This window comes from Macaca mulatta, chromosome 11 (assembly GCF_049350105.2).
Source record: "Macaca mulatta isolate MMU2019108-1 chromosome 11, T2T-MMU8v2.0, whole genome shotgun sequence".
Lineage (NCBI taxonomy): Eukaryota > Metazoa > Chordata > Mammalia > Primates > Cercopithecidae > Macaca > Macaca mulatta.
In genome coordinates this window covers 8,394,268-8,419,912 of record NC_133416.1, presented here as the reverse complement: position 1 = coordinate 8,419,912, position 25,645 = coordinate 8,394,268, and the positions used below count along the sequence as shown (strand labels likewise).

The 25,645-nt window shown below is 36.8% G+C and overlaps 1 protein-coding gene across 3 annotated transcripts in view; it reads left to right on the top strand.

The window, feature by feature from the left end:
• CD163L1 (CD163 molecule like 1) overlaps window positions 1-25,645 on the top strand; it is an 81,957-nt gene that overhangs the window by 18,939 nt on the left and 37,373 nt on the right. For all 3 annotated transcript variants that reach the window (XM_015150972.3, XM_077953510.1, XM_077953511.1), the window contains exons 5-8: window positions 9,245-9,565; window positions 12,164-12,484; window positions 18,071-18,391; window positions 20,280-20,600. In XM_015150972.3, the coding sequence (XP_015006458.3) occupies window positions 9,245-9,565; window positions 12,164-12,484; window positions 18,071-18,391; window positions 20,280-20,600 (1,284 nt within the window). The remainder of the gene's footprint in view (window positions 1-9,244; window positions 9,566-12,163; window positions 12,485-18,070; window positions 18,392-20,279; window positions 20,601-25,645) is intronic.

Sequence of the window (25,645 nt, the reverse complement as noted above, 5' to 3'; positions counted from 1 at the left end):
TTTGCTGATGTTGCTTATCAGTTTAAGGAGATTTTGGGCTGTGACATGGGGTTTTCTAAATATACAATCATGTCATCTGCAAACAAAGACCATTTGACTTCCTCTCTTCCTATTTGAATATGCTTTATTTCTTTCTCTTGCCTGATTGCCCTGGCCAGAACTTTCAGTACTATGTTGAATAGGAGGGGTGAGAGAGGGCATCCTTGTCTTGTGCTGGTTTCCAAAGGGGATGCTTTCAGCTTTTGCCCATTCAGTATATTGGCTATGGGTTTGTCATAAATAGCTCTTATTATTTTGAGCTGTCTTCCGTCAATACCTAGTTTATTGAGAGTTTTTTTGTTTTTTGTTTTTTGGTTTTTTTACCATGAAGGGGTGTTGAATTATATCGAAGACCTTTTCTGCATCTTTTGAGGTACTCATGTGGTTTCTGTCATTGGTTCTGTTTATGTGATGGATTATATTTATTGATTTGTGTATGTTGTACCAGCCTGGCATCCCAGGGATGAAGCCAATTTGATCGTGGTGAATAAACTTTTTGGTGTGCTGCTGGATTCAGTTTGCCAGTATTTTATTGAGGATTTTTGCATTGATGTTCATCAGGGATATTGACCTGAAATTTACTTTTTTTTGTTGTATTTCTCCCAGGTTTTGGAATCAGGATAATGCTGGCTTCATAAAATTGAGTTAGGGAGGAGTGTCTCTTTTTCTATTGTTTGGAATCGTTTCAGAAGGAATGGTACTAAATCCTCTTTGTACCTCTAGCAGAGTTCCGCTGTGAATCCTCTGGTCCTGGGCTTTTTTGGGTTGGTAAGCTATTAATTAGGGTCTCTTTTTCAGAATTTGTTATCGATCTATTCAGGGATTTAACTTTTTCCTGGTTTAGTCTTGGGAGGGTGTATGTGTCCAGGAATTTATCCATTTCTTCTAGATTTTCTAGCTTATTTGTGTAGAGGTGGATATAGTGTTCTCTGATGGTAGTTTGTATTTCTGTGGGATCAGTGGCGATATCCCCTTTATCATTTTTATTGTGTCTATTTGATTCTTCTCTCTTTTCTTTCTTATTAATCTGGCTAGCAGTTTATCTATTTTGTTAATCTTTTCAAAAAATCAGCTCCTGGGTTGATTGTTTTCTGAAGGTTTTTTGTGTCTCTATCTCTTTCAGTTTTGCTCTTATCTTAGTTATTTCTTCTCTTTTGCTAGCTTCTAAATTTGTTTGCTCTCCTTCTCTAGTTCTTTTAATTGTGATGTTGGAGTGTCAATTTTAGATCATTCCTGCTTTCTGATGGTGTTTAATGCTATAAAGTTCCCTCTTAACACTGTGTTAGCTGTGTCCCAGAGATTCTGCTACATGGTCTGTTTGTTCTCATTGGTTTCAATGAACTGCATTATTTCTGCCTTAATTTTGTTATTTACTTAGTGGTCATTCAGAAGCAGGTTGTTCAGCTTCCATGTAGTTTTGTGGTTGTGAGTGTGTTTCTTAATTCTGAGTTCTAATTTGATTGCACTGTGTCCTGAGAGACTGTTTGTTATGATTTCCATTCTTTTGCATTTGCTGAAGAATGTTTTACTTCCAATTATGAGATTGATTTTAGAATAAGTGCTATGTGGTGCTGAGAAAAATGTATATTCTGTTGATTTGCTGTGGAGAGTTTTGTAGATATCTATTAGGTTTCCTTGGCCCAGAGCTGAGTTGAACTCTTGAATGTCCTTGTTAATTTTCTGTCTCCTTGATCTTTCTAATATTGAAAGTGGGGTGTTAAAGTCTCCCACTATTATTGTGTTGAAGTCTAAGTCTGTTTGTAGGTCTCTAAGAACTGGTTTTATGAATTTGGTGCTCCTGTATTGGGTGCACCTGTATATATATATATACACACACACATATATGTATATATAAATATATATACATGTATATATGTACACATGAATATACATACATATACATACATGCACATACATATATATGTATATATACATATATGTATTATACACATGTATATGTATACACGTATACATATATACATACACATATACATACATGCATGTATAGAATAACATATACATATATCCATACATGTATGTACATATACACATATACATATATACATACATGCATATATACATATATATGTTTACATATATGTATCACACAAGTATATACATACATGTATATGTATGCATGTATTATACATGTACACATGTATTATACATGTGCATAATACACATATATGCATGTCCATAACATATATGTATACACATATGTATATACAAATATCTACATGTATATACATACATATGTATATGGATATACATATGTATGTGTATATATATGAATATATGTATAAACATGTATGTATATAGCATATTTTGTTTCTAATTCAGCTTATTTGGATCTTATATATACACGTATATGTGTATATGTACATATGTATATATGTGTATATTTTTATATATATTCATATATATATGATAGTTCTGCTTGTTGCATTATTCTCTTTACCATTATGTAATGCCTTTCTTTGTCTTTTTTGATCTTTGTTGGTTTAAAGTCTTCCTATCAGAGACTAGCATTGCAACCCCTGCTTTTTTTTTTGCTTTCCATTTGCTTGGTAAATATTTCTCCATCCCTTTATTTTGAGCTGATGTATGTCTTTGCACATGAGATTTGTCTCTTGAATATAGCACACCAATGGGTCTTGACTCTTTATCCAATTTGCCAGCCTGTGTCTGTTAATTGGGGCATTTAGCCCATTTACATTTAAGGTTAATATTGTTATGTGTGAATTTGATCCTGTCATCATGATGCTAGCTGGTTATTTTGCACATTAGTTGATGCAGTTTCTTCATAGTGTCATTGGTCTTTATATTTTTGTCTGTTTTTGCAGTGGCTGGTACTGAGTTTTCCTTTCCATATTTAGTGCTTCCTTCAGGAGCTCTTGTAAGGCAGGTCTGGTGCTTGTCTGTAAAGGATTTTGTTTCTCTTTCATCTATGAAACTTAGTTTTGCTGAATATGAAATTCTGCATTGAAAATTCTTTTCTTTAAGAATGTTGCATATTGGCCCCCAATCTCTTTGGGCTTGTAGGGTTTCTGCAGAGAGATCTGCTGTTAGTCTGATGGGCTTCCCTTTGTGGGTAACCTGACCTTTCTCTCTGGCTTCCCTTAACAGTTTTTCATTAGTTTCAACCTTTGGAATCTGATGATTGTGTGTCTTGGGGTTGCTCTTCTTAAGGTGTATCTTTGTGGTGTTCTCTGTATTTTCCGAATTTGAATTTCAGCCTGTCTTGCTAGGTTGGGGACATTCTTCTGGATAATATCCCAAAAAGTGTTTTCCAACTTGGTTCCTTTCTCTTCATCACTTTCAGGTACACTAATCAATCATAGGTTTGGTCTTTTCACATAGTTCCACATTTCTTTGAGGCTTTGTTCGTTCCTTTTCAATATTTTTTCTCTAATCTCGTCTTCACGCTTTATTTCATTAAGCTGATCTTCAATCTCTGATATCCTCTCTTCTGCTTGATCGAGTTGACTATTGATACTTGTGTTTGCTTCACGAAGTTCTTGTGCTGTATTTTTCAGCTCCATCAGGTCATTTATGTTTTTCTCTAAACTGATTATTCTAGTTAGTAGTTCTTTAACCTTTTTTCAAGGTTCTTAGCTTCCTTGAATTAGGTTAGAACACACGCTCCTTTAGCTCAGAGGAGTTTATTGTCCACCTTCTGAAGCCTCCTTCTGTCAGTTCATCAAACTCATTCTATGTATGTATATATGTTTATATACATGTGTGTATAATACATATATACAAACTCATTTGTGCCCTTGCTGGAGAGGAGTTGCGATCATTTGGAGGAGAAGAGGTATTCTGGTTTTGGGAATTTTCAGCATTTATGCACTGGTTTTTCCTCATCTTCATGGGTTAATCTACCTTAGATCTTTGTGACTGAAGACTTTTGGATGGGGTTTCTGTGTGGACGTTCTTTCATTGATGTTGATGTTATTGCTTTTTGTTTGTTAGTTTTTTCTTCTATCAGTCATGCCCCTTTTCTCCAGGTCTGCTGCAGTTTGCTTGGGCTCTACTCCAGACCTTATTTGCCTGGTTATCACCAGCAGAGGGTGCAGGACAGCAAATATTGCTGCCTGCTCTTTCCTCTAGAAGCTTTGTCCCAGAGGGCACCGGCCTGATGCCAGCCAGAGCTCTCTTGTACGAGGGGTCTGTCAACCCCTGTTGGGAGTTCTCTCCCAGTCAGAAGTCATGGAGTTCAGGGACCCCCTAGAGGAGGCAGTTTTTTCCTTAGCACATAGCTCAAGCGCTGTAGTGGTTGAATCCTCCTTGTCAGGATCTGCTGCTCTATTCTCCATTACATCATTCTTATACCTTTGCATCTTCATAGCTTAGTTCCCACTTATGAGTGAGAACATACCATGTTTGGTTTTCCATTCCTGAGTTACTTCACTTAGAATAATGGTCTGCAATTCCATCCAGGTTGCTGTGAATGCCATTATTTCATTCCATTTTTATGGCTGAGTAGTATTCCATGGTGTATACATAGATATAGATATAGATATAAATTGTGATATATATTTTCTTTACCCACTCATTGATTGATGGGCATTTGGGTTGTTGCCATGTTTGTACAATTGCAGATTGTGCTGCTATAAACATGCATGTGCAAATACCTTTTTCAGATAATGACTTCTTTTCCTCTGGGTAGAAACCCATCAGTGACAGACTGGATTAAGAAAATGTGGCACATATACACCATGGAATACTATGCAGCCATAAAAAAGGATGAGTTCGTGTCCTTTATAGGGACATGGATGCAGCTGGAAACCATCATTCTCAGCAAACTATCACAAGAACAGAAAACCAAACACCACATGTTCTCACTCATAGGTGGGAATTGAACAATGAGATCACTTGGGCACAGGAAGGGGAACATCACACACCGGGGCCTATTGTGGGGAGGGCGGAGAGGGGAGGGATAGCATTAGGAGATATACCTAATGTAAATGATGAGTTAATGGGTGCAGCACACCAACATGGCACATGTATACGTATGTAACAAACCTGCACATTGTGCACATGTACCCTAGAACTTAAAGTATAATAATAATAATTTTAAAAATATCTATTTCAGACTTTTTGATGTAGGCATTTAAGGCTATGAACTTTCCTCTTAGCACCACCTTTGTTGTATTCCAGAGGTTTTGATAGGTTGTGTGACTATTACCATTCAGTTCAAAGAATTTTAAAATTTCCATCTTGATTTCATTGTTGACCCAGTGCTCATTTAGGAGCAGATTATGTAATTTCCATGTATTTGCATTGTTTTGAGGATTTCTTTTGGGGCTGATTTCCAATTTTCTTCCACTGTGGTATGAGAGCGTACTTGATATAATTTTGATTTTCTTAAATGTGTGGAGACTTGTTTTGTGGCCTATCATATGGTCTATTTTAGAGAATATTCCATGTGCTGATGAATAGAATGCATATTCTGCAGCTGTTGGGTAAAATTTCCTGTAAAAATGCGTTAAGTCCATTTGTTCTGCCACTTGTTTGCCATTTTTTAACCTCTCCACTCTGTTTTTTCATTAGAGAATTTAATCAATTTACATTTAAAGCAATTATTGATAGGTAAGAACCTGTTGATGCCATTTTGTTAATTATTTTACACTGTTTTGAGACACAATAACAACAACAAAAAACTGCAGGCCAATATCCCTGATGAACATTGATGTGAAAATCCTCAATAAAATACTGGCAAACCAAATCCAGCAGCACATCAAAAAGCTTATACACCATGATCAAGTCATCTTCATTTCTGGGATGCAAGGCTAATTCAATACATGCAAATCAGTAAATATAATCCTTCACATAAACAGAACCAATGACAAAGACCACATGATTATCTCAATAGATGCAGAAAAGGCCTTCGATAAAATTCAACACCCCATCATGTTAAAAGCTCTCAATAAGCTAGGTATTGATGGAATGTATCTCAAAATAATAAGAGCTATTTATGACAAACCCATAGCCAATATCATACTGAATGGGCAAAAGCTGGAAGCATCCCCTTTGAAAACCAGCACAAGACAAAGATGCCCTCTCTCACCACTCCTATTCAACATAGTATTGGAAGTTCTGGCCAGGGCAATCAGGCAAGAGAAAGAAATAAAGGGTATTCAAATAGAAGGAGAGGAAGTCAAATAGTCTCTGTTTACAGATAACATGATTGTATATTTAGAAAACCCCATCGTCTCAGCTCAAAATCTCCTTAAGCTCATGAGCAAATTCGGCAAAGTCTCAGGATATGAAATCAATGTGCAAAAATCACAAGCATTCCTATACACAATAATAGACAAACAGAGAGCCAAATCATGAGTGAACTCCCATTCACAATTGCTACTAAGAGAATAAAATACCTAGGAATACAACTTACAAGGGATGTGAAGGACCTCTTCAAGGAGAATTACAAACCACTGCTCAAGGAAATAAGAGAGGACACAAACATAGAAAAACATTCCATGCTCATAAATAGGATCAATATCATGAAAATTACTTTAGGCCATACTGCCTAAAGTAATTTATAGATTCAATGCTATCCCCGTCAAGCTACCATTGATTTTCTTCACAGTGCTAGAAAAAATTACGTTAAATTGCATATGGAACCAAAAAAGAGCCTGTTTGGCCAAGACAATCCTAAGCAAAAAGAACAAAGCTGGAGGCATCATGCTATCTGACTTCAAACTGTACCTCAAGGCTACAGTAACTAAACAGCATATTACTGATACCAAAACAGATATATAGACCAATGGAACAGAACAGAGGCCTCAGAAATAATGCTACACACCTACAACCATCTGATCCTTGACAAACCTGACAAAAACAAGCAATGGGGAAAGGATTCCTTATTTAATAAATGGTATCAGGAAACTGGATAGCCATATGCAGAAAAATGAAACTGGAACCCTTCCATACGCCTTATACAAAAATTAACTCAAGATGGATTAAAGACTTAAATGTAAGACCTAAAACCATAAAAACCCTAGAAGAAAACCTATTCTAGGTTTTCTAGGTATTTCTAGGCAATACCATTCAGGACAAAGGCATAGGCAAAGACTTCATAACTAAAACACCAAAAGCAATGGCAACAAAAGCCAAAATTGACATATGGGATCTAATTAAACTAAGGAGCTTCTGCACAGCAAAAGAAACTATTGTCAGAGTGAACAGTCAACCTAAAAAATGAGAGAAAATTTTTGCAATTTGTCCATCTGACAAAGGGCTAATATCCAGAATCTACAAGGAACTTAAGCAAATCTACAGGAAAAAACAAACCAGCCCATCAAAATAACAAAAGCAGAGGCACTGTTTTGACTCAAAGAGCTGGCATGCCCAATTGTGAATCACTTTGAGTATGCCTAGATCCAAGGTTCCACATTATTTCTGGGAATCTATTTCCTTAATCAATAATTAGATTAAGAAAAAAACATCTAAATAGTTAGAAGAGAAGATTTGGAATGTTCTCGCCACGAATAAAAGACAAAATTTTGAGGTGACAGATATCCAAATTACTCTAATTTGAATATTTCATACTGTATATAGGTATCAGAATATCACATGTATCCCCAAAATACATACAACTGATATATATCAACAAAAATAAAAAAATAGAAATAGTTTTAAAATATTGCTAGTATAACATTCTGTTTCTTGAACCTAGCAATATATTAAAACAATAATACACTGTAACTAACTGTCTTTCAATGAATGAATGGGTTAACAAAGTTCTATATTCTCACTGTGGTAATAGTTACACAAATTAATGCCTGTATTACAACTTAGAGAACTATACACACAAAAATGTACACAAAACCAGTCAATTTTACTGTATGTTAATTTATTAAATAAAGGTAAATAATCTGTAAAAAAGACTCATTCATTTAACTGACAGATATGGGGACAAAACAAGCAATTGGAGAGAGAGGGAGACAGACAGACAGACAATGTATTCTTGGATTCTTGGAAGACCTAGGCAAATATAACATATAATATAAAACATATTTTATATTATATATTATATTTATATTATATAATATATTATATATATATATAGTGGTCAATTTTGCTAAGTGTAAAAATATGTATGTACACACACAGTTGGCCTTTAGAATCTGTGGGTTTCATATCCATGGAGTCAATCAACTGCTGATGGAAACTTTGCATTTAGTTGAATCCGTGGGTGTGAAACCAGCAGACACAGAAGGCCAACTAAGGAACTTGAGTATCTGCAGATTTTAGTATCCATAGGAGTCCTGGAACCACACCCCCGTGGATATGGTGAGATGATTTTGTGTGTGTGTGTGTGTGTGTGTGTATATATATATATATCCAAATTCTCAATCTTTCCTTATTTCCTTATATCACTTAGCAAAATTGATCACTATATATATACATACATATATAAAATATCCAAATTCTCAGCCTTTCCTTATTTCCTTTTTTCTTTATATCACTTAGTAAAATTGACCACTACGCATGATATATATATATATGTAGTGGTCAATTTTGCTAAGTGATATAAAGAAATAAGGTAATAAGGAAAGGCTGATAATTTGAATTAAATCAACAGAGTGTTTTAATAATATGACAAGTCCATAATTTATGGCTGGCCACACTTGCTTTCACCTTTGGAAGTTTTATTTTTCATTTGTTTCATTTGTTCCATTTCATTCAAGAGTAAATTCCAGTAAGATGAATAATTGGAAGTTATATTGCAAAGAGGTGGAGTTAAATGTTCACTTAAAGGAAGAAAAATTTTTGAAGTAGGACTAAGAGAATGATGACGGTGATGACAATGATATCTTATTGCCACTGCTTATACACAGTTATAAGTTCTAAAATGGTTGCTGGCTAGACTCAGAGCCAGCAAGGCTCATGTTTTGACAACAAATTTACATGCATTCTTGACCTTTGGTAGATTTATTCTTAACTCACAATCAGAAAGGGCATTTCTAGTCTCTGTTGTGCTTTATTCCCCAAATGCCAGAGATTCTGGTGGATTGTCAACATCATAGCATGATCCTTTCCTGGGATAGATTCTATTATATTAATCTTGCACGTGTACAAGAATTTTAAAAAGCAAGAGTTAGGCATTCATTGAATCTCAATTTGGATAGCAGGATCTGGAATCTGAAGTTTCTGATCAAAACTTCACCTGGGCTTTGTGTTTATATCTCTGTTTCAGATAGTAGTGATCTTGAACTAAGGCTTGTAGGTGGAACTAACCGCTGTGTGGGGAGAGTAGAGCTGAAAATCCAAGGAAGGTGGGGGACCATATGCCACCATAAGTGGAACAATGCTGCAGCCGATGTCGTATGCAAGCAGTTGGGATGCGGAACTGCACTTCACTTCGCTGGCTTGCCTCATTTGCAGTCAGGATCTGATGTTGTATGGCTTGATGGTGTCTCCTGCTCCGGTAATGAGTCTTTTCTTTGGGACTGCAGACATTCCGCAACTGTAAATATGGACTGTATTCATCAGAACGATGTGTCTGTGATCTGCTCAGGTAAGACTTACATCCACATGATTACATCAGATAAAATTCCTTTTTTGGAGAACTAGGACCAAACCCTGAAGAAGTTACAACCAATTGTGATGTGTCAGAATTGACGCTTTCAATTCTTCCTCAGGGAACATGCTGCGTTTTATGCAGCACAGTACATTGTAAAAGCCTCATGGGAATAAGGTTTTCACCCACCCCCAACACACCGTTTTACTTAATTCTAATTGGTGCAACGAAATATCCAATCTAGTCAAAATTGCTATTAATCTATACAAGTGTATGGCTCATATTAATATTCAGTATAATTTTTAAATGTGTAATCACTTTGCGTATTCATAGATACAACTATATTTTTCTATGTTATCATTGAGTTTGTTTTAGCACTTCCTCTCATTAAAATAAACTATTTCCAAAGAGTACCTATCTAAAACTTTATGACTTTGCTAATTACTTTGTACCTTATACTAGCAGAATTTTTGTCTGCAGCCATTTGTTTTCTAGTTTGCAACTCTCGACTACAAGCCAGTTACCCCTCCCTGTTTATTTATAGTTTTGTATATCAGGGGTTAAAATATCGCTCATATTTCTCTCACAGTAGTATTTTATGTTCAAAGATGTAATTAAACGTGTTCACTGTCTTAATAAGATTAAATCCACACCTTCTAATATTCTTATGAAAGGAGACTCCCTAGATGTAAAGCCAAGTATTTTCCTCTGAGAGTCAGTTTGTCTTGATGGAAGAGGCTTCTTTAGTAAATTATTACTGACCTTATTCTACCAGCCTTACACAGGATGCCTTAATCTTATTTCCTACAGAATTTGAGATCAGGTCGCCTCTTTTAAGAAGAGTTTTGCTTAAGTCTAGAGTATGCAGCAGGGAACGATATACATAGAAAAACATATGTAGACAGAGGTTTATGGGTTTAGCTGTACCTTAGCCACAGGATTTATGCCATCCTCATAGGACTTTTGGGAAGGATAATATATTCAGAACATCTTTTAATCCTTTTCTTTCTGTTTATACTAGTTTGCTTGCAAGTTTTATCTGGGGAACGACCACTTTCACCATTCAAAAGAGTTTCCCACAGTATATGTGATCAATCCATCATTTTACAAGAAAAATTTTCCTCCACATAAAAGGGAGGTAGAGAAAAGAGGGAGACATGAGAAGATGAGAGAGATGAGAGGAGAGGGGGAGGAAACAGGAAGAGAGAGAGAATCTTAATCATTTTGATACATTTTCTTACAATGAAGTGAATTCATAACAGTGTGCTTCTGACTTTATATAACATCCCTAACTGTAAGACCAGTTGCTATTCAAACTCTGGAACTTCCGGAACGATGTGCCTCTGGAAGAGTAAGGAAGGGCCAGGAAGAATGATGCAGATGTGAAAAGAAGGTGGGAAAACAATCCCAACACTGAAAATAGATGTGTATGTGGCCAACCCACAGGAAAATGGGTAGTTAGATACATTGGCCTTCTCTGCAGCCCTGTAGTCAAAGGATTTTTTTTTTCACCAAACAAAAACAGTTCACAGTTTCACAGTTTAAAATCTGTCACTTGATAATTATGTGACCCTGTATAAATCAATCTCCAAGTTGCAGATTTCTTATATCATGACTAGGATAACAGCATTAAATAAAATAGTGCAGGGAAAATACCTAAAATGTGCCAGGCAACCAAGAAGTTCTCCATAGGTTTAGGCATAATTATTATCATCATTATGACCCACATTATTTATAGGAAAATAAACCTCCAAATCTCCCGAGACTAACCTATTCAATGTGAACCAGATTTCTCACTAGATAGCAAATTACACTTTGTAATGATGTATGAAAAGCTTGAATAATGGGAGGAGATGAGGCATAGAAATTATATCTTCTTTCCTCAATTATTTCAAGAAAAATTCTCCACATTTTTACTTTCTTGGGGTTATTTAATATATTTATTTGTATGCATGAAAAAGCAGAGTCACAGGGACACAAAGAAGTCACGTGATGTACATGCTGACAGAGCGAAAACACACAGTTCCTTCAAAAATTACCACTGAACAAATTTCATTTCCTACGGCAAATATGTTTAATAAGCAAAGGCTTGCTTCTTCATAGAAAACAGTATGAGAAAGAACATGTTTCTATTTAAATCCAAGAGAGATTTTTTCCTAATTGCACATTCTTTTTGTCCCTTTTCTTTCTGAAGTTACTGAAAGGCAAGTATTTCCCAACACTTTATTTTCTTTTATGGTGTTAAAAATAATCACTCTAATATTTTGAAAATTAATGTAATTAATGGCATATAGGATTCTAAGGCTTTTTATTGTAATGTTTAGTTTCTTAAATTTTAGCAAGGCTAAAGCAAGGTTCTTAGGATTCTAATTTCAATGTTCATATTTAAAAGAAGATTGTTGTCATAAAGACCGACAAGTACTTTAGCATTGAAGTCTTCTTGTTGAAATTTTGAAACAAAATGCATTTCCAGTCTTTACTTTTCTCGGTATGTGAAGGATACATCTAATCTTCACATGGGGAGGTTGGAGGAGAGGGATGCTGATGATATTGTCCCAAATCCAATTCAGACGTTTCTCTGTGACTTCATCCTAGATGGAGCAGATTTGGAACTGCGACTAGCAGATGGAAGTGACAATTGTTCAGGGAGAGTAGAGGTGAGAATCCATGAACAGTGGTGGACAATATGTGACCAGAACTGGAAGAATGAACAAGCTCTTGTGGTTTGTAAGCAGCTAGGATGTCCGTTTAGTGTCTTTGGCAGTCGTCGTGCTAAACCTAGTAATGAAGCTAGAGACATTTGGATAAACAGCATATCTTGCACTGGGAATGAGTCATCTCTCTGGGACTGCATATATGATGGAAAAGCAAAGCGAACATGCTTCCGAAGATCAGATGCTGGAGTAATTTGTTCTGGTAAGGTTCAAAGATCATGAGAGAGTGCACATTTGAATTTTTAGAAATAATTTGTTGGGAGGTTAGAAGCACTTAGTAGCTTGATAAAAAGGTTTTTTAGTCCTTAAAAAAACCGCAAAGTACTCTTAAGCAGCACAAATACCTTTTCAAATGCACATTGTAAAAAGTTTCTCCTCACTAGCAGTCTCTCCTGAAATCAGACACAGCTGGTACCACTGCGTGAGTATAATCTGTATCTCTAAAATAACTGGGAAAATTCTCTTCATATTAAACTAATGAGTTGTACTAGTTTACAGTTTTCTTAACAGTTTTTCTGCTGCTTTTTAAGTTTTTTATTTAATAATATACATTGTTTATTTCTGATTATAAATTAAGGCTTATTATAGAGAATTAGGAATATATACAAATCCAAATAGCTGATATAGATATATTTATATACATATGTTGATATGATGTGTAATTCTGTAAGAATCTAGAATATCATTAGTAGAATTGAAAACAAAGAAAATCTGTGTGTATAATACTTATGAATTATTTTAAGTATAAAACATTTCCAAGACCTTCTAAACAGAAAAAAACAGGTTAGATATTTAAAAAACAAAGCTAGGTGCAGCGGCTCATACCTGTAACACAGGAAGATCACTTGAGGCCAAGATTCACAATCAACTTGGGTAATATAGCAAGACTCCCTCTGCAAAAAATTTAAAAATTATCTGGGTGTGGTGGCACATGCCTGTGGTCCTAGCTACTCAGTAGGCTAAGGCAGGAGGATTGCTTGATCCCAGAAATTCAAGGCTGCAGTGAGCCATGATTGGGTCACTGCACTCCAGCTGGGGCAACAGAGTCAGATCTCATCTTGTAAAAAAAAAAATGAAATAAATAAATAAAATCCAGTCATCATTATTCTCTGTGGCACTTTATGAAGGGAAAAAAAAGGAATATCTAGAGAGTCCTAAGTGGGAGGGGGCACAGGTGTCAGGGGAGTATTGTGAGCCTACATAACCATTTCCAATGATGCTATTTACATGAGAGTATACCTAGATAGTCCTGTTATTTATTGATATCCTAAAAGCCTGATAGATGATAGATATAGGATAAATGAAGAATGATGTTCTTGTAAATGAAACACACACACATACCTTGTATGTGGATGGAAGGATAGAAATATAGATAATGCAACTCCTTATTTTGTATCTTGTCTCTCACTTGCTATAACATTTGCATTTTCCCACACCCTTAAACTAATTTCTTTTTTTTTTTTTTGAGACTGAGTCTTGCTCTGTGCCCGGGCTGGAGTGCAGTGGCCGGATCTCAGCGCACTGCAAGCTCCGCCTCCTGGGTTCACACCATTACTCCTGCCTCAGCCTCCCAAGTAGCTGGGACTACAGGCGCCCGCCACCTCGCCCAGCTAGTTTTTTGTATTTTTTAGTAGAAACGGGGTTTCACCATATTAGCCAGGATGGTCTCGATCTCCTGACCTCGTGATCCGCCCGTCTCGGCCTCCCAAAGTGCTGGGATTACAGGCTTGAACCACCGCGCCCGGCCAAAACTAATTTCTTAAAAATTAAAATTAAAAAACTTTATGTTATTCTATCATATGAGTACAGTAAATTTAACCTGAGCTCTTTTCTTGGTGTTTAGGCTGTTGATAATTTTTCACTATTAATATTATACTAACCTGACATTCTTGTTTTTTTGTTTTGTTTTGTTTTGTTTTTTGAGACGGAGTCTCGCTCTGTCGCCCAGGCTGGAGTGCAGTGGCGCGATCTCGGCTCACTGCAAGCTCCGCCTCCTGGGTTTACGCCATTCTCCTGCCTCAGCCTCCGAGTAGCTGGGACTACAGGCGCCCGCCACCGCGCCCGGCTAATTTTTTGTATTTTTTTAGTAGAGACGGGGTTTCACCGTGGTCTCGATCTCCTGACCTTGTGATCCGCCCGCCTCGGCCTCCCAAAGTGCTGGGATTACAGGCGTGAGCCATAACCTGACATTCTTGAATGTACACTTACATACACCTTATATTCAAGAATGTCAGATTAGTATAATATATAATGGTATCCAGAAATTGCAGAGTGGAGTTTGGTTTATGAATCTATTTATCTATCTATTCTGTTCACATTTAATGTGATTAATTTGGTAGGCAAAGTTAACTATCAATTCTTTTGTACACATCAATTTTATTTTAGTTTTCTCTTTCTCATAGATTGATATAAAACATTATAAAAATTGCTTTTGCTTTTTGGAAACTACTTTTTCAAATTATAAACCCAGTGAAAAGGTCAAAATACAAAAAAATTAAAAGAATTTTTTAAATCCACATGCAATGCTGCCATTCATTCTTTTGTTTTTTTGTTGTTGTTGTTTATATTTGTGGATCGTGTGTGTGTGTGTACCCTTTGTGCTGAACAATATACCACAGACATATTCCACATGGCCATTACTAATCTATCTTAATGTTAAAGGCTACTTACTATATTGCATAAATGTACTATAATTTATTTAACTATCTCATCATGTTAAGTTAAAAGGTTTTCAAATTTTTATTGTTAAAAATACGATTTTATTTGATATACTGAGAAATAAATTTTTCACACTTGATTATGTAATTTGCCAAATACTTAAAAATGAAATTGTCATGTAAAACCATATGCATCTTTTTTTTAAGTCTTGGATATATATTAACAAATTATTGTCTATAAATTGTGTTTTTTTCTTCTATTCGATTTCAGTTCCCTATTATTCCACTGTATCATATTAACACTGAATGTTTTCATATTTTAGAATAACTGTTAATCTGATTTTAAAAATATAATAATATTAATGAACAGTTATTGAATATTTATAGTGTTCCAGGCAGTGTTCTATTAGTTTACATATATGGGTTCGTGGAATCCTCATGGAATCCCAGGAAGGGGGTTACTATTCTAATTTCTATTTTACAGTGAGGAAATAGAGATACTGAGAGAAAGTAACTCACCCAGGTCACTCAGCTATCAGGGCAGTAGTGAAGCTGGAGTTCAAATATGGACTGTTTTAGCTCCAAAGTCAATGCTCAAAAATCTTACTTCCTTCATAACAAATGAGAGCTTTTTCCCAATTCTTTATTAGCAACTTATTTGTATTTGTTCATGTGTTAGCATTTCTGGTTCTTTGGCCATTTTTCAGTTGTGTGAGATCTTTGTCTTCATAATGTGTAAGAACTCTGTGTATTTTACAGAGTCCCTTTATAAAATACATAGTCCCCCTCTTCTATTTCTAGAACCATCACATTTTACTTTAACTACTTTAACTAACTTTAACACATTTAACTATCGTAGCTTTCTATAGGCTAATATGTACTGAGATATATATTCCCTAAGTATTCTTATTTTTCATAAAATTCCTTGCGACTTTTTTCTTCTTATTCTTCTAAATATGGATTAAAATTAGAATTGTTTTTAAGGTAATATTAAACCTATGAATTGGTTGGGCATGGTGGCACATGCCTGTTGTCCCAGCAACTCAGGAGGCTGAGGCAGGAATATCACTTGAGCCCAGGAGATAGAGACTGTAAGGTGCTATGCTTGCACCTGTACATAGCCACTCCACTCCATCCTGGGCAATGTAGAAAAGCCCAGTCTCTTAAAATACCATATAAATATAAATTGGTTTGATTTGTGCAGAAATTATATCATTATACTATCCAGTTACCCTATACTAGAATAGGATACACTACTTCATTTGTATATTTATTTGCATCAGGAATTTAAATTTTTTCTTTGCTTTGTTTCTATGAATTTTTATTTAGTATATCTGGAAATGATATATATTATATATACATACATCATATATCTGTTCATACACCCATACATTTAACCTACACTGAATACATTGGTTTCCATTATATCATGGAAGTACTTGGTGACATACTCAAAACTTTATGTGTAAGGATGTCCATGGCAGCGTAATTTGTGAAAATGAAAAATTAACCATAACATAAGTAACCAAGAATTGTGTCTTGATTAAATAACTTACAGAATCTCTATATCTCCATATGATGGTATCCTATGCAATTATTAAATATTATGTTTTAAAATACACACACACACATACTAGGTTGAATAGAATGTAAGATTATTATAGACACATGGAAGAGTTGTACTGGATAGCAAGTAAGGAAATTGGAAGGCTTTTAGAATTTTTAAAGTGACCCATTATAAAATATTATACCTTTCCTATATCACAGTAGTACCTGCATAGCAAAATATTTCTCGGCTGGGCACGGTGGCTCATGCCTGTAACCCTGGCACTTTGGGAGGCCGAAAGGAGGTCAGGAGTTCTAGACCAGCCTGGGCAATATGGTGAAACCCTGTCTCTACTAAAACACAAAAAATAGCTGGCTGTGGTGGTGTGCACGTGTAATCCCAGCTACTTGGGAGGCTGAGGTGGGAGGATTAAACCCTGAAGGCAGAGGTTGTAGTGAACCAAGATTGTGCCACAGCACTCTAGCCTGGGTGACAGAGCGAGGCCCTGGAAAGAAAGAGAGAGAGAAAGAGAGGAAGAAAGGAAGGAAGAAAGGAAGAAAAAAGAAAGAAGAAAGAAAGAAGAAAAAGAAAGAAAGAAGAAAAAGAAGAAAGAAAGAAAGAAGAAAGAAAGAAAGAGAAAGAAAGAAAGAGAAAGAAAGAAAGAGAAAGAAAGAGGAGGAGGAGGGAGGGGGAGGGGAGCAAGGACGGAAAGAAAAGAGAAACAAAGAAGTCAGAAAGAAAGAAAGAGAAAGAGAGAGAAAGGAGAGAGAATGAAAGAAGAGAGAGAAGAAAGAAAAAGAGAGAGAGAAAGAGAGGAGAAAGAGGAGAGAGAAAGAAAGAAAAAGAAAGAAGAAAAGAAGAAAGGAAAGAAGAAAGAACTGAAGAGAGAGAAAGAATGAAAGACAGAAAAAGGAAGAAAGAAGAAAGAGGAAGAAAGGAAGAGAAAGAAAGAAAGAAAGGAAAGAAAGAAAGAAAGAAAAGAAAGAAAGAGAAAAAGAAAAAAAAGAAAGAAGAAAAGAAAGGAGGGAGGGAGGAAGGAAGGAAGCAAGGATTTTCTCAAAATTTATCAAGTGCTCTGAACACTGGAAAAATTAAGAATTAAAAAGGAATTTATTTTATGAAAGGGCAGTTTCATGTACATATGCCTCCCTTTATCTTATAAAACATGGCAGGCAAACTAAAATGAAGACTATGAGGGAATGAACTTTGGTGCTGATGCTGGACTCCACTGCAGAAACCTGCCAGAGTTATCTCCTGAATTGTATCCATACCTCAAAGAACTTCTCTGCATGCTTCCACGTTGCTCATCTTATCCAAACCCATCATTCTTGGAGGCTTTATAACATTCCCCAGGCTTTACTTCGGTAAATTTGCTTTTGCTGTTTCATGCTTTAGAGACACATTCTCTCCAAAAATTGAATAAAAAATTGTCAAAAGAAAGAAAACCAAACTTTTCATCCAAAAGTATGCCTAATATGTCACCTATTAGGCAAAGCCTTATAGTGGTGAATTTAGAGAGTCTTTTCAGTCTTCTGAAAAGACCCTCTCATTTGATCTCAAATATGTGGTTTTGTCTTGCTTGCAGATAAGGCAGATCTGGACCTAAGACTTGCCGGGGCTGATAGCCCCTGTTATGGGAGATTGGAGGTGAAATACCAAGGACAGTGGGGGACTGTGTGTCATGACAGATGGAGTACGAGGAATGCAGCTGTTGTGTGTAAACGACTGGGATGTGGAAAGCCTATCCGTATGTTTGGTATAACCTATTTTAAAGAAGCATCAGGACCTATTTGGCTGGATGATGTTTCTTGCATTGGAAATGAGTCAGATATCTGGGACTGTAAACATAATGGATGGGGAAAGCATAATTGTGTACACAGAGAGGATGTGATTGTAACCTGCTCAGGTAAGACTTGTTCTTGTTTATTATTTCCTGACAAGAGAAATAGTATTCCTCATAGGAGGGGCTTCTGGGTCTATAAACTGGCTCACATCTGGGAATTGATTGAGGGGTCATGACTCTTGTCTTTAAGTTAGACTTCAGTTCACTTTACCTGGAACTCTTCCGCTTATACAGGTAAAGTAAGAAATTAGTAGACAACCCTGACCATGACCCTTTTGATCCCTTCCCCTACCAAATACAGAAGCAGTCTGGCCTTTCAACTTCATTAAGCGTAGGCCACCTTTGGGTACATGTTTCACCCAACCAGTCCAACAAACTATTAGAGCCTTTCTAACCCTTAGCTGCATCATTAAATCTAGAATCTCTGCTTAGGGCTCATATCAGTAAATTCACCCTGATCCAACTTTATGTTCCTTCCAGCATTATCTCAGATCCTTAATATTCATTCTCACATATATTCTGATACCTGTCTGTGTAAATTGGAAAAATCATGGTTGTTTGTGTGCACTTCCACATTAGACACTTTGTACCTCATGTTTTGGAGCTTGCTGGGACTTGAGTCTAGATGTAAAGAGGGCTGATGGAATGGGTGCTGAGGAGAATCAGGAGTGCCTTTCAAGGCAGTTATCTCAGGAGAGATTCAATTTCTTCAAGCAAAGTAGAATTAATATTCTCATACAGAGGTGGATGGTTGTCTCTACTGTTAAAGGAGAAACCGTAGAATTTAGGGTTTCAATGTTCCCAACCTTATCAGATCTCCCCATATTACCCCATCCCAATGTTCAGAATTCCGTTCCATCCCAATTAAATCCCTCACTTAGACAGTAGACATCTTGTGAGGTTGAGAATTCAGTACCTTACCAGGTGAAGGTTTTCAGTAATCTCAGTTCTGTGGCTATAAGAGACATGAGTTTCTTTCCAGGAAGACATAAAAACTTGCAGGTTCAGGTGGGAATTTGAATCTCTAAGTTCATTCTTTTCTTTCCCCACTTTGTCCAGTGCAATGGGGAGTAGCCAAGCCAATCTCATTATACTTGTAAGTTTGACAGAAATGTCCCAGGTTAACAAATACATGTTCATTCAGAACTTTACCTCCTATGAGTATTTGATTAGGAATATCTAATGATGAGATTTTGTATATATCTATTGCCACATCATGCCATGGATTTCAGTGCCCTCTTTACTACTGGATATAGAATCATTCATGTCATTAAATTTTTGTCAGGTTAGAGAACCAATTCCAGAATCAATTTATGAATTATAGCATCAATTCATAAAACTCATCCTTAAGATTTTGTTCCTCTAGAACCACTATTAGTACCAAAATCTGCATTATTCAGGGTTCTCCAGGAAAACAAAACCAATGGAATGTGAGCCTTTCTTCTCTGTGTGTGTGTGCGTGTGTGTGTGTGTGCACGCGCGTGTGTGTGTGTGCGCACGCGTGCATATGTATGTATGTAGAGAGAGGGAAGGAGAGAGAAAGACAGAGATTTATTTTAAGGAGTTGGTTCATCAATTTTATAAGCAATTGTGGGGACTTGTAAGTCCAAAATCTGAAGAGGAGGCCAGCAGACTGCAGAGAGGAGCTGATGTTGCAGTCTTGAATCTCAAGAAAGTGTGGAAGTAGAATTCCTTCTTTCTTGGGGGACTTCAGTCTTTTCTCTTAAGGTCTTCAACTGATTGGATGAGGCCCACCCACATTATGGAGGATAATTGGCTATACTCAAAGTCTGCTGATTTAAAGGTTAATCACATCTGAAAAAATACCTTCACAGCACTGTCTGTTTGACTGGTGTTTGACCAAATAACTGAGTATCATAGCCCAGCCAAGTTGACATATAAAATAAACCATCACACCCATTAACTACTTGCTTCATTGTTCTTGGTGCAGGTAATGCAACATGGGGCCTGAGGCTGGCGGGTGGCAGCAACCGCTGCTCGGGAAGACTGGAGGTGTACTTTCAAGAACAGTGGGGCACAGTGTGTGATGATGGCTGGAACAGTATTGCTGCGGCTGTGGTGTGTAGCCAGCTGGACTGCCCAACTTCTATCATTGGCATGGGTCTGGGAAACACTTCTACAGGATATGGAAAAATTTGGCTCGATGACGTTTCCTGTGATGGAGATGAGTCAGATCTCTGGTCATGCAGGAACAGTGGGTGGGGAAATAATGACTGCAGTCATGGTGAAGATGTTGGAGTGATCTGTTCTGGTAAGATACCCAAACCAGGGCTTCCTTAAAAGAAACTGCCTGGGTTCTCTAACATACCTTCTACATACCTTCTTTTTTCTTAATCAGTACATTTATGACTGAGTACTCATTTCTCACTTTTTTTAGAGCTAACCATACCTCATATTCTCATTCATTTTTAATATCTTTCTATGGGATCAAACCTGTTTTCTCAAGAAATGAAACCTAACTTTCTAATATCTATCCAAATTTTCCCAAAGTTAGTTTCATCAAACCACTAGTCAATACAATTCTACAAAAAGATGTTATCCATGTCAAATCAGTTCAGGAAAAAATAATGAGAATTCAGTTATTTATTTAAATAAATAAACCCTTATGTTGAATCACCCAATTTCTCAAAAATTGGTACCCAAGATTACTCAAATACTCATTGTTACCTGAAAGGCTTATTTATGTAAGGTCAATCCATCCCAACAGCATTAGAACAAAAATACTTCATCCAGAGGTCTGGTCTTATGGATTATATAATTTTTTTATTATTATACTTTAAGTTCTAGGGTACACGTGCACAACGTGCAGGTTTGTTACATAGGTATACGTGTGCCTTGTTGGTTTGCTGCACCCATCAACCCATCATTTACATTAGGTATTTCTCCTAATGCTATCCCTCCCCCAGTCCCCAACTGACCAACAGGTCCCAGTGGGTGATGTTCCCCACCCTGTGTCCAAGTGTTCTTATTGTTCAATTCCCACCTATGAGTGAGAACATGCAGTGTTTTGTTTTCTGTCCTTGTGACAGTTTGCTCAGAATGATGGTTTCCAGCTGCATCCATGTCCCTACAAAGGATGTGAACTCATCCTTTTTTATGAGTGCATAGTATTCCATGGTGTATATGTGCCACATTTTCTTTATCCAGTCTATCATTGATGGGCATTTGGGTTGGTTCCAAGCTTTTGCTATTCTGAACAGTGCTGCAATAAACCTACATGTGTATGTGTCTGTAGTAGAATGATTTATAATCCTTTGGGTATATGCCCAGTAAAGGGATTACTGGGTCAAATGGCATTTCTGGTTTTAGGCCGCACTGTCTTCCACAATAGTTGAACTAATTTACACTCCCACCAACAGTGTAAAAGCATTCCTATTTCTCCACATCCTCTCCAGCATCTGTTTCCTGACTTTTCAATGACTGCCATTCTAACTGGCGTGAGATGGTATCTCATTCTGGTTTTGATTTGCATTTCTTGGACGACCAGTGATGATGAGCATTTTTTCATGTGTCTGTTGGCTGCATAGATGTCTTCTTTTGAGAAGTGTCTGTCCATATCCTTTGCCCACTTTTTGATGGGGCTGTTTTTTTCTTATAAATTTCTTTAAGTTCTTTGTAGATTCTGGATATTAGCCCTTTGTCAGATGGTTAGATTGCAAAAATTTTCTCCCATTCTGTAGGTTGCCTGTTCACTCTGATGATAGTTTCTTTTGCTGTGCAGAAGCTATTTAGTTTAATTAGATCCCATTTGTCAATTTTGGCTTTTGTTGCCATTGCTTTTGGTGTTTTAGTCATGAAGTCCTTGCCCATGCCTATGTCCTGAATGGTATTGCCTAGGTTTTCTTCTAGGGTTTTTATGGTTTTATGTCTAACATTTAAGTCTTTAAGTCAATTAATTTTTGTATGAGGTGTAAGGAAGGGATCCAGTTTCAGCTTTCTACATATGGCTAGCCAGTTTTCCTAGCATCATTTATTAAATAGGGAATCCTTTCCCCATTTCTTGTTTTTGTCAGGTTTGTTAAAGATCAGATGGTTGTAGATGTGTGGTGGTATTTCTGAGGCCTCTGTTCTGTTCCATTGGTCTATATATCCGCTTTGGCACCAGTGCCATGCTGTTTTGGTTAATGTAGCCTTGTAGTATAGTTTGAAGTCAGGTAGCATGATGCCTCCAGCTTTGTTCTTTTTGCTTAGGATTGTCTTGGCTATGTGGGTTTTTTGTTGTTGTTGTTGTTGTTGTTGTTGTTGTTCCATATGAACTTTAAAGTAGTTTTTTCCAATTCTGTGAAGAAAGTCATTGGTAGCTTAATGGGGAAGGCATTGAATCCATAAATTACCTTGGGCAGTATGACCATTTTCACGATATTGATTCTTCCAATCCATGAGCATGGAATGTTCTTCCATTTGTTTGTGTCCTCTTTTATTTCATTAAGCAGTGGTTTATCGTTCTCCTTGAAGAAGTCCTTCACATCCCTTGTAAGTTGGATTCGTAGGTATTATATTCTCTTTGTAGCAATTGTCAATGGGAGTTCCCTCATGATTTAGGTCTCTGTTTTTCTGTTATTTGTGTATAGGAATGCTTGCGGTTTTTGAACATTGATTTTGTATCCTGAGACTTTGCTGAAGTTGCTTATCAGTTTAAGGAGATTTTGGGCTGAGATGATGGGGTTTTCTAAATATACAATCATGTCATCTGCAAACAGGGACAATTTGACTTCCTCTTTTCCTAATTGAATACCCTTTATTTCTTTCTCTTGCCTGATTGCCCTGGCCAGAACTTCCAATACTATGTTGAATAGGAGTGGTGAGAGAGAGCATCCTTGTCTTGTGCTGGTTTTCAAAGGGGATGCTTCCAGCTTTTGCCCATTCAGTATGATATTGGCTATGGGTTTGTCATAAATAGCTCTTATTATTTTGAGATGTGTTCCATCATTACCTAGTTTATTGAGAGTTTTTAGCATGAAGCAGTGTTCCCTTTTCTGCATCTATTGAGATAATCATGTGGTTTTTGTCATTGGTTCTGTTTATGTGGATTACATTTATTGAATTGAGTATGTTGAACCAGCCTTGCATCCCAGGGATGAAGCCAACTTGATCGTGGTGGACAGACTTTTCGTTGTGCTACTGGATTCGGTTTGCCGGTATTTTATTGAAGGTTTTCGCATCGATGTTCATCAGGGATATTGGTTTAAAATTCTCTTTTTTTTGTTATGTCTCTGCCAGGCTTTGGTATCAGGATGATGTTGGCTGCATAAAATGAGTTAGGGAGGATTCCTTCTTTTTCTATTGATTAGATTAGTTTCAGAAGGAATGGTACCAGCCCCTCTTTTTACCTCTGGTAGAATTCGGCTGTGAATCTGTCTCTTGGATTTTTTTTTTTTTGGTTTGTAGGCTATTAATTATTGCCTCAATTTCAGAGCCGGTTATTGGTTTATTCAGAGATTCAACTTCTTCCTGGTTTAAGTCTTGGGAGGGTGTATGTGTCCAGGAATTTATCCATTTCTTCTGGATTTTCTATTTTATTTGCATAGAGGTATTTATAGTATTCTCTGATGGTAGTTTGTATTTCTGTGGGATTGGTGGTGATATTCCCTTTGTCATTTTCTATCGCATCTATTTGATTCTTCTCTCTTCTTTATTAGTTTTGCTAACGGTCTATCAACTTTGTTGATCTTTTTGAAAAACCAACTTCTGGATTCATTGATTTTTTTAAGGGTTTTTTGTGTCTCTATCTCCTTCAGTTCTGCTCTAATCTTGGTTGTTTCTTCTGCTAGCTTTTGAATTTGTTTGCTCTTGCTTCTCTAGTTCTTTTAACCGTGATATTAGGGTGTTGATTTTAGATCTTTCCTGCTTTCTCTTGTGGCCATTTAGTGCTATAAATTTCCCTCTGCACACTGCTTTAAATGTGTCCCAGAGATTCTGGTATATTGTGTCTTTTTTCTCATTGGTTTGAAAGAACATCTTTATTTTTGCCTTCATTTTGTTATTTACCCAGTAATCATTCGGGAGAATGTTGTTCAGTTTCCATGTAGTTGTGTGGGTTTGTGTGAGTTTCTTAATCCTCAGTTCTAATTTGATTGAGCTGTGGTCTGAGAGACTATTGGTTGTGATTTCTGTTCTTTTACATTTGCTGAGGAGTGCTTTACTTCCAATTATTTGGTCAATTTTAGAATAAGTGTGATCTGATGCTGAGAAGAATGTATACTCTGTTGATTTGCTGTGGAAAGTTCTGTAGATGTCTATTAGGTCTTCTTGGTGTAGAGCTGAGTTCAAGTCCTGGATATCCTTGTTAACTTTCTGTCTCGTTGATCTGTCTAATATTGACAGTGGGGTGTTAAAGTCTCCCATTAATATTGTGTGGGAGTCTAAATCTCTTGGTAGGTCTCTAAGGACTTGTTTTATGAATCTGGGTGCTCCTGTATTTTGTGCATATATATTTAGGATAGTTAGCTCTTCTTGTTGAATTGATCCCTTTACCATTATGTAATGGCCTTCTTTGTCTCTTTTGATCTTTGTTGGTGTAAAGTCTGTTTTATCAGAGACTAGGTTTGCAACCCTGGGTTTTTTTTTTTTGTTGTTGTTGTTGTTTTGCATTCCATTTGCTTGTTAGATCTTCCTCCACTCCTTTATTTTAAGCCTATGTGTGTCTCTGAAGGTGATGGGTCTCCTTAATTCAGCACACTGATGGGTCTTGAGTCTTTGTTCAAGTCTTTAATCACTGATATCCTTTCTTCCACTTGATTGAATTGGCTATTGAAGCTTGTGCATGCATCACAAAGTTCTCGTGCCATGGTTTTCAGCTCCATCAGGTCATTTAAGGTCTTCTCTACACTGTTTATTCTAGTTAGCCATTCGTCTAACCTTTTTTCAAGGTTTTTAAGCTTCCTTGCCATGGGTTAGAACATGCCCCTTTAGCTTGGAGAAGTTTGTTATTACAGACCTTCTGAAGCCTACTTCTGTCAGCTCATCAAATCCATTCTCTGTCCAGCTTTATTCCGTTGCTGGTGGGGAGCTGCGATCCTTTGGAGGAGAGGCACTCTGGTTTTTAGAATTCTCTACTTTGCTGTTCTGGTTCCTCCCCATCTTTGCAGTTTTATCTACCTTTGGTCTTTGATGTTGGTGACCTACAGATGAGGTTTTGGTATGGTTATCCTGTTTGTTGATGTTGATAGTATTCCTTTCTGTTTGTTAGTTTTCCTTCTAACAGTCAGGTCCCTCAGCTGCAGGCCTGCTGGAGTTTGCTGGAGGTCCACTGAAGACCCTGTTTGCCTGGGTATCAACAGCGGAGGCTCAGTTGGA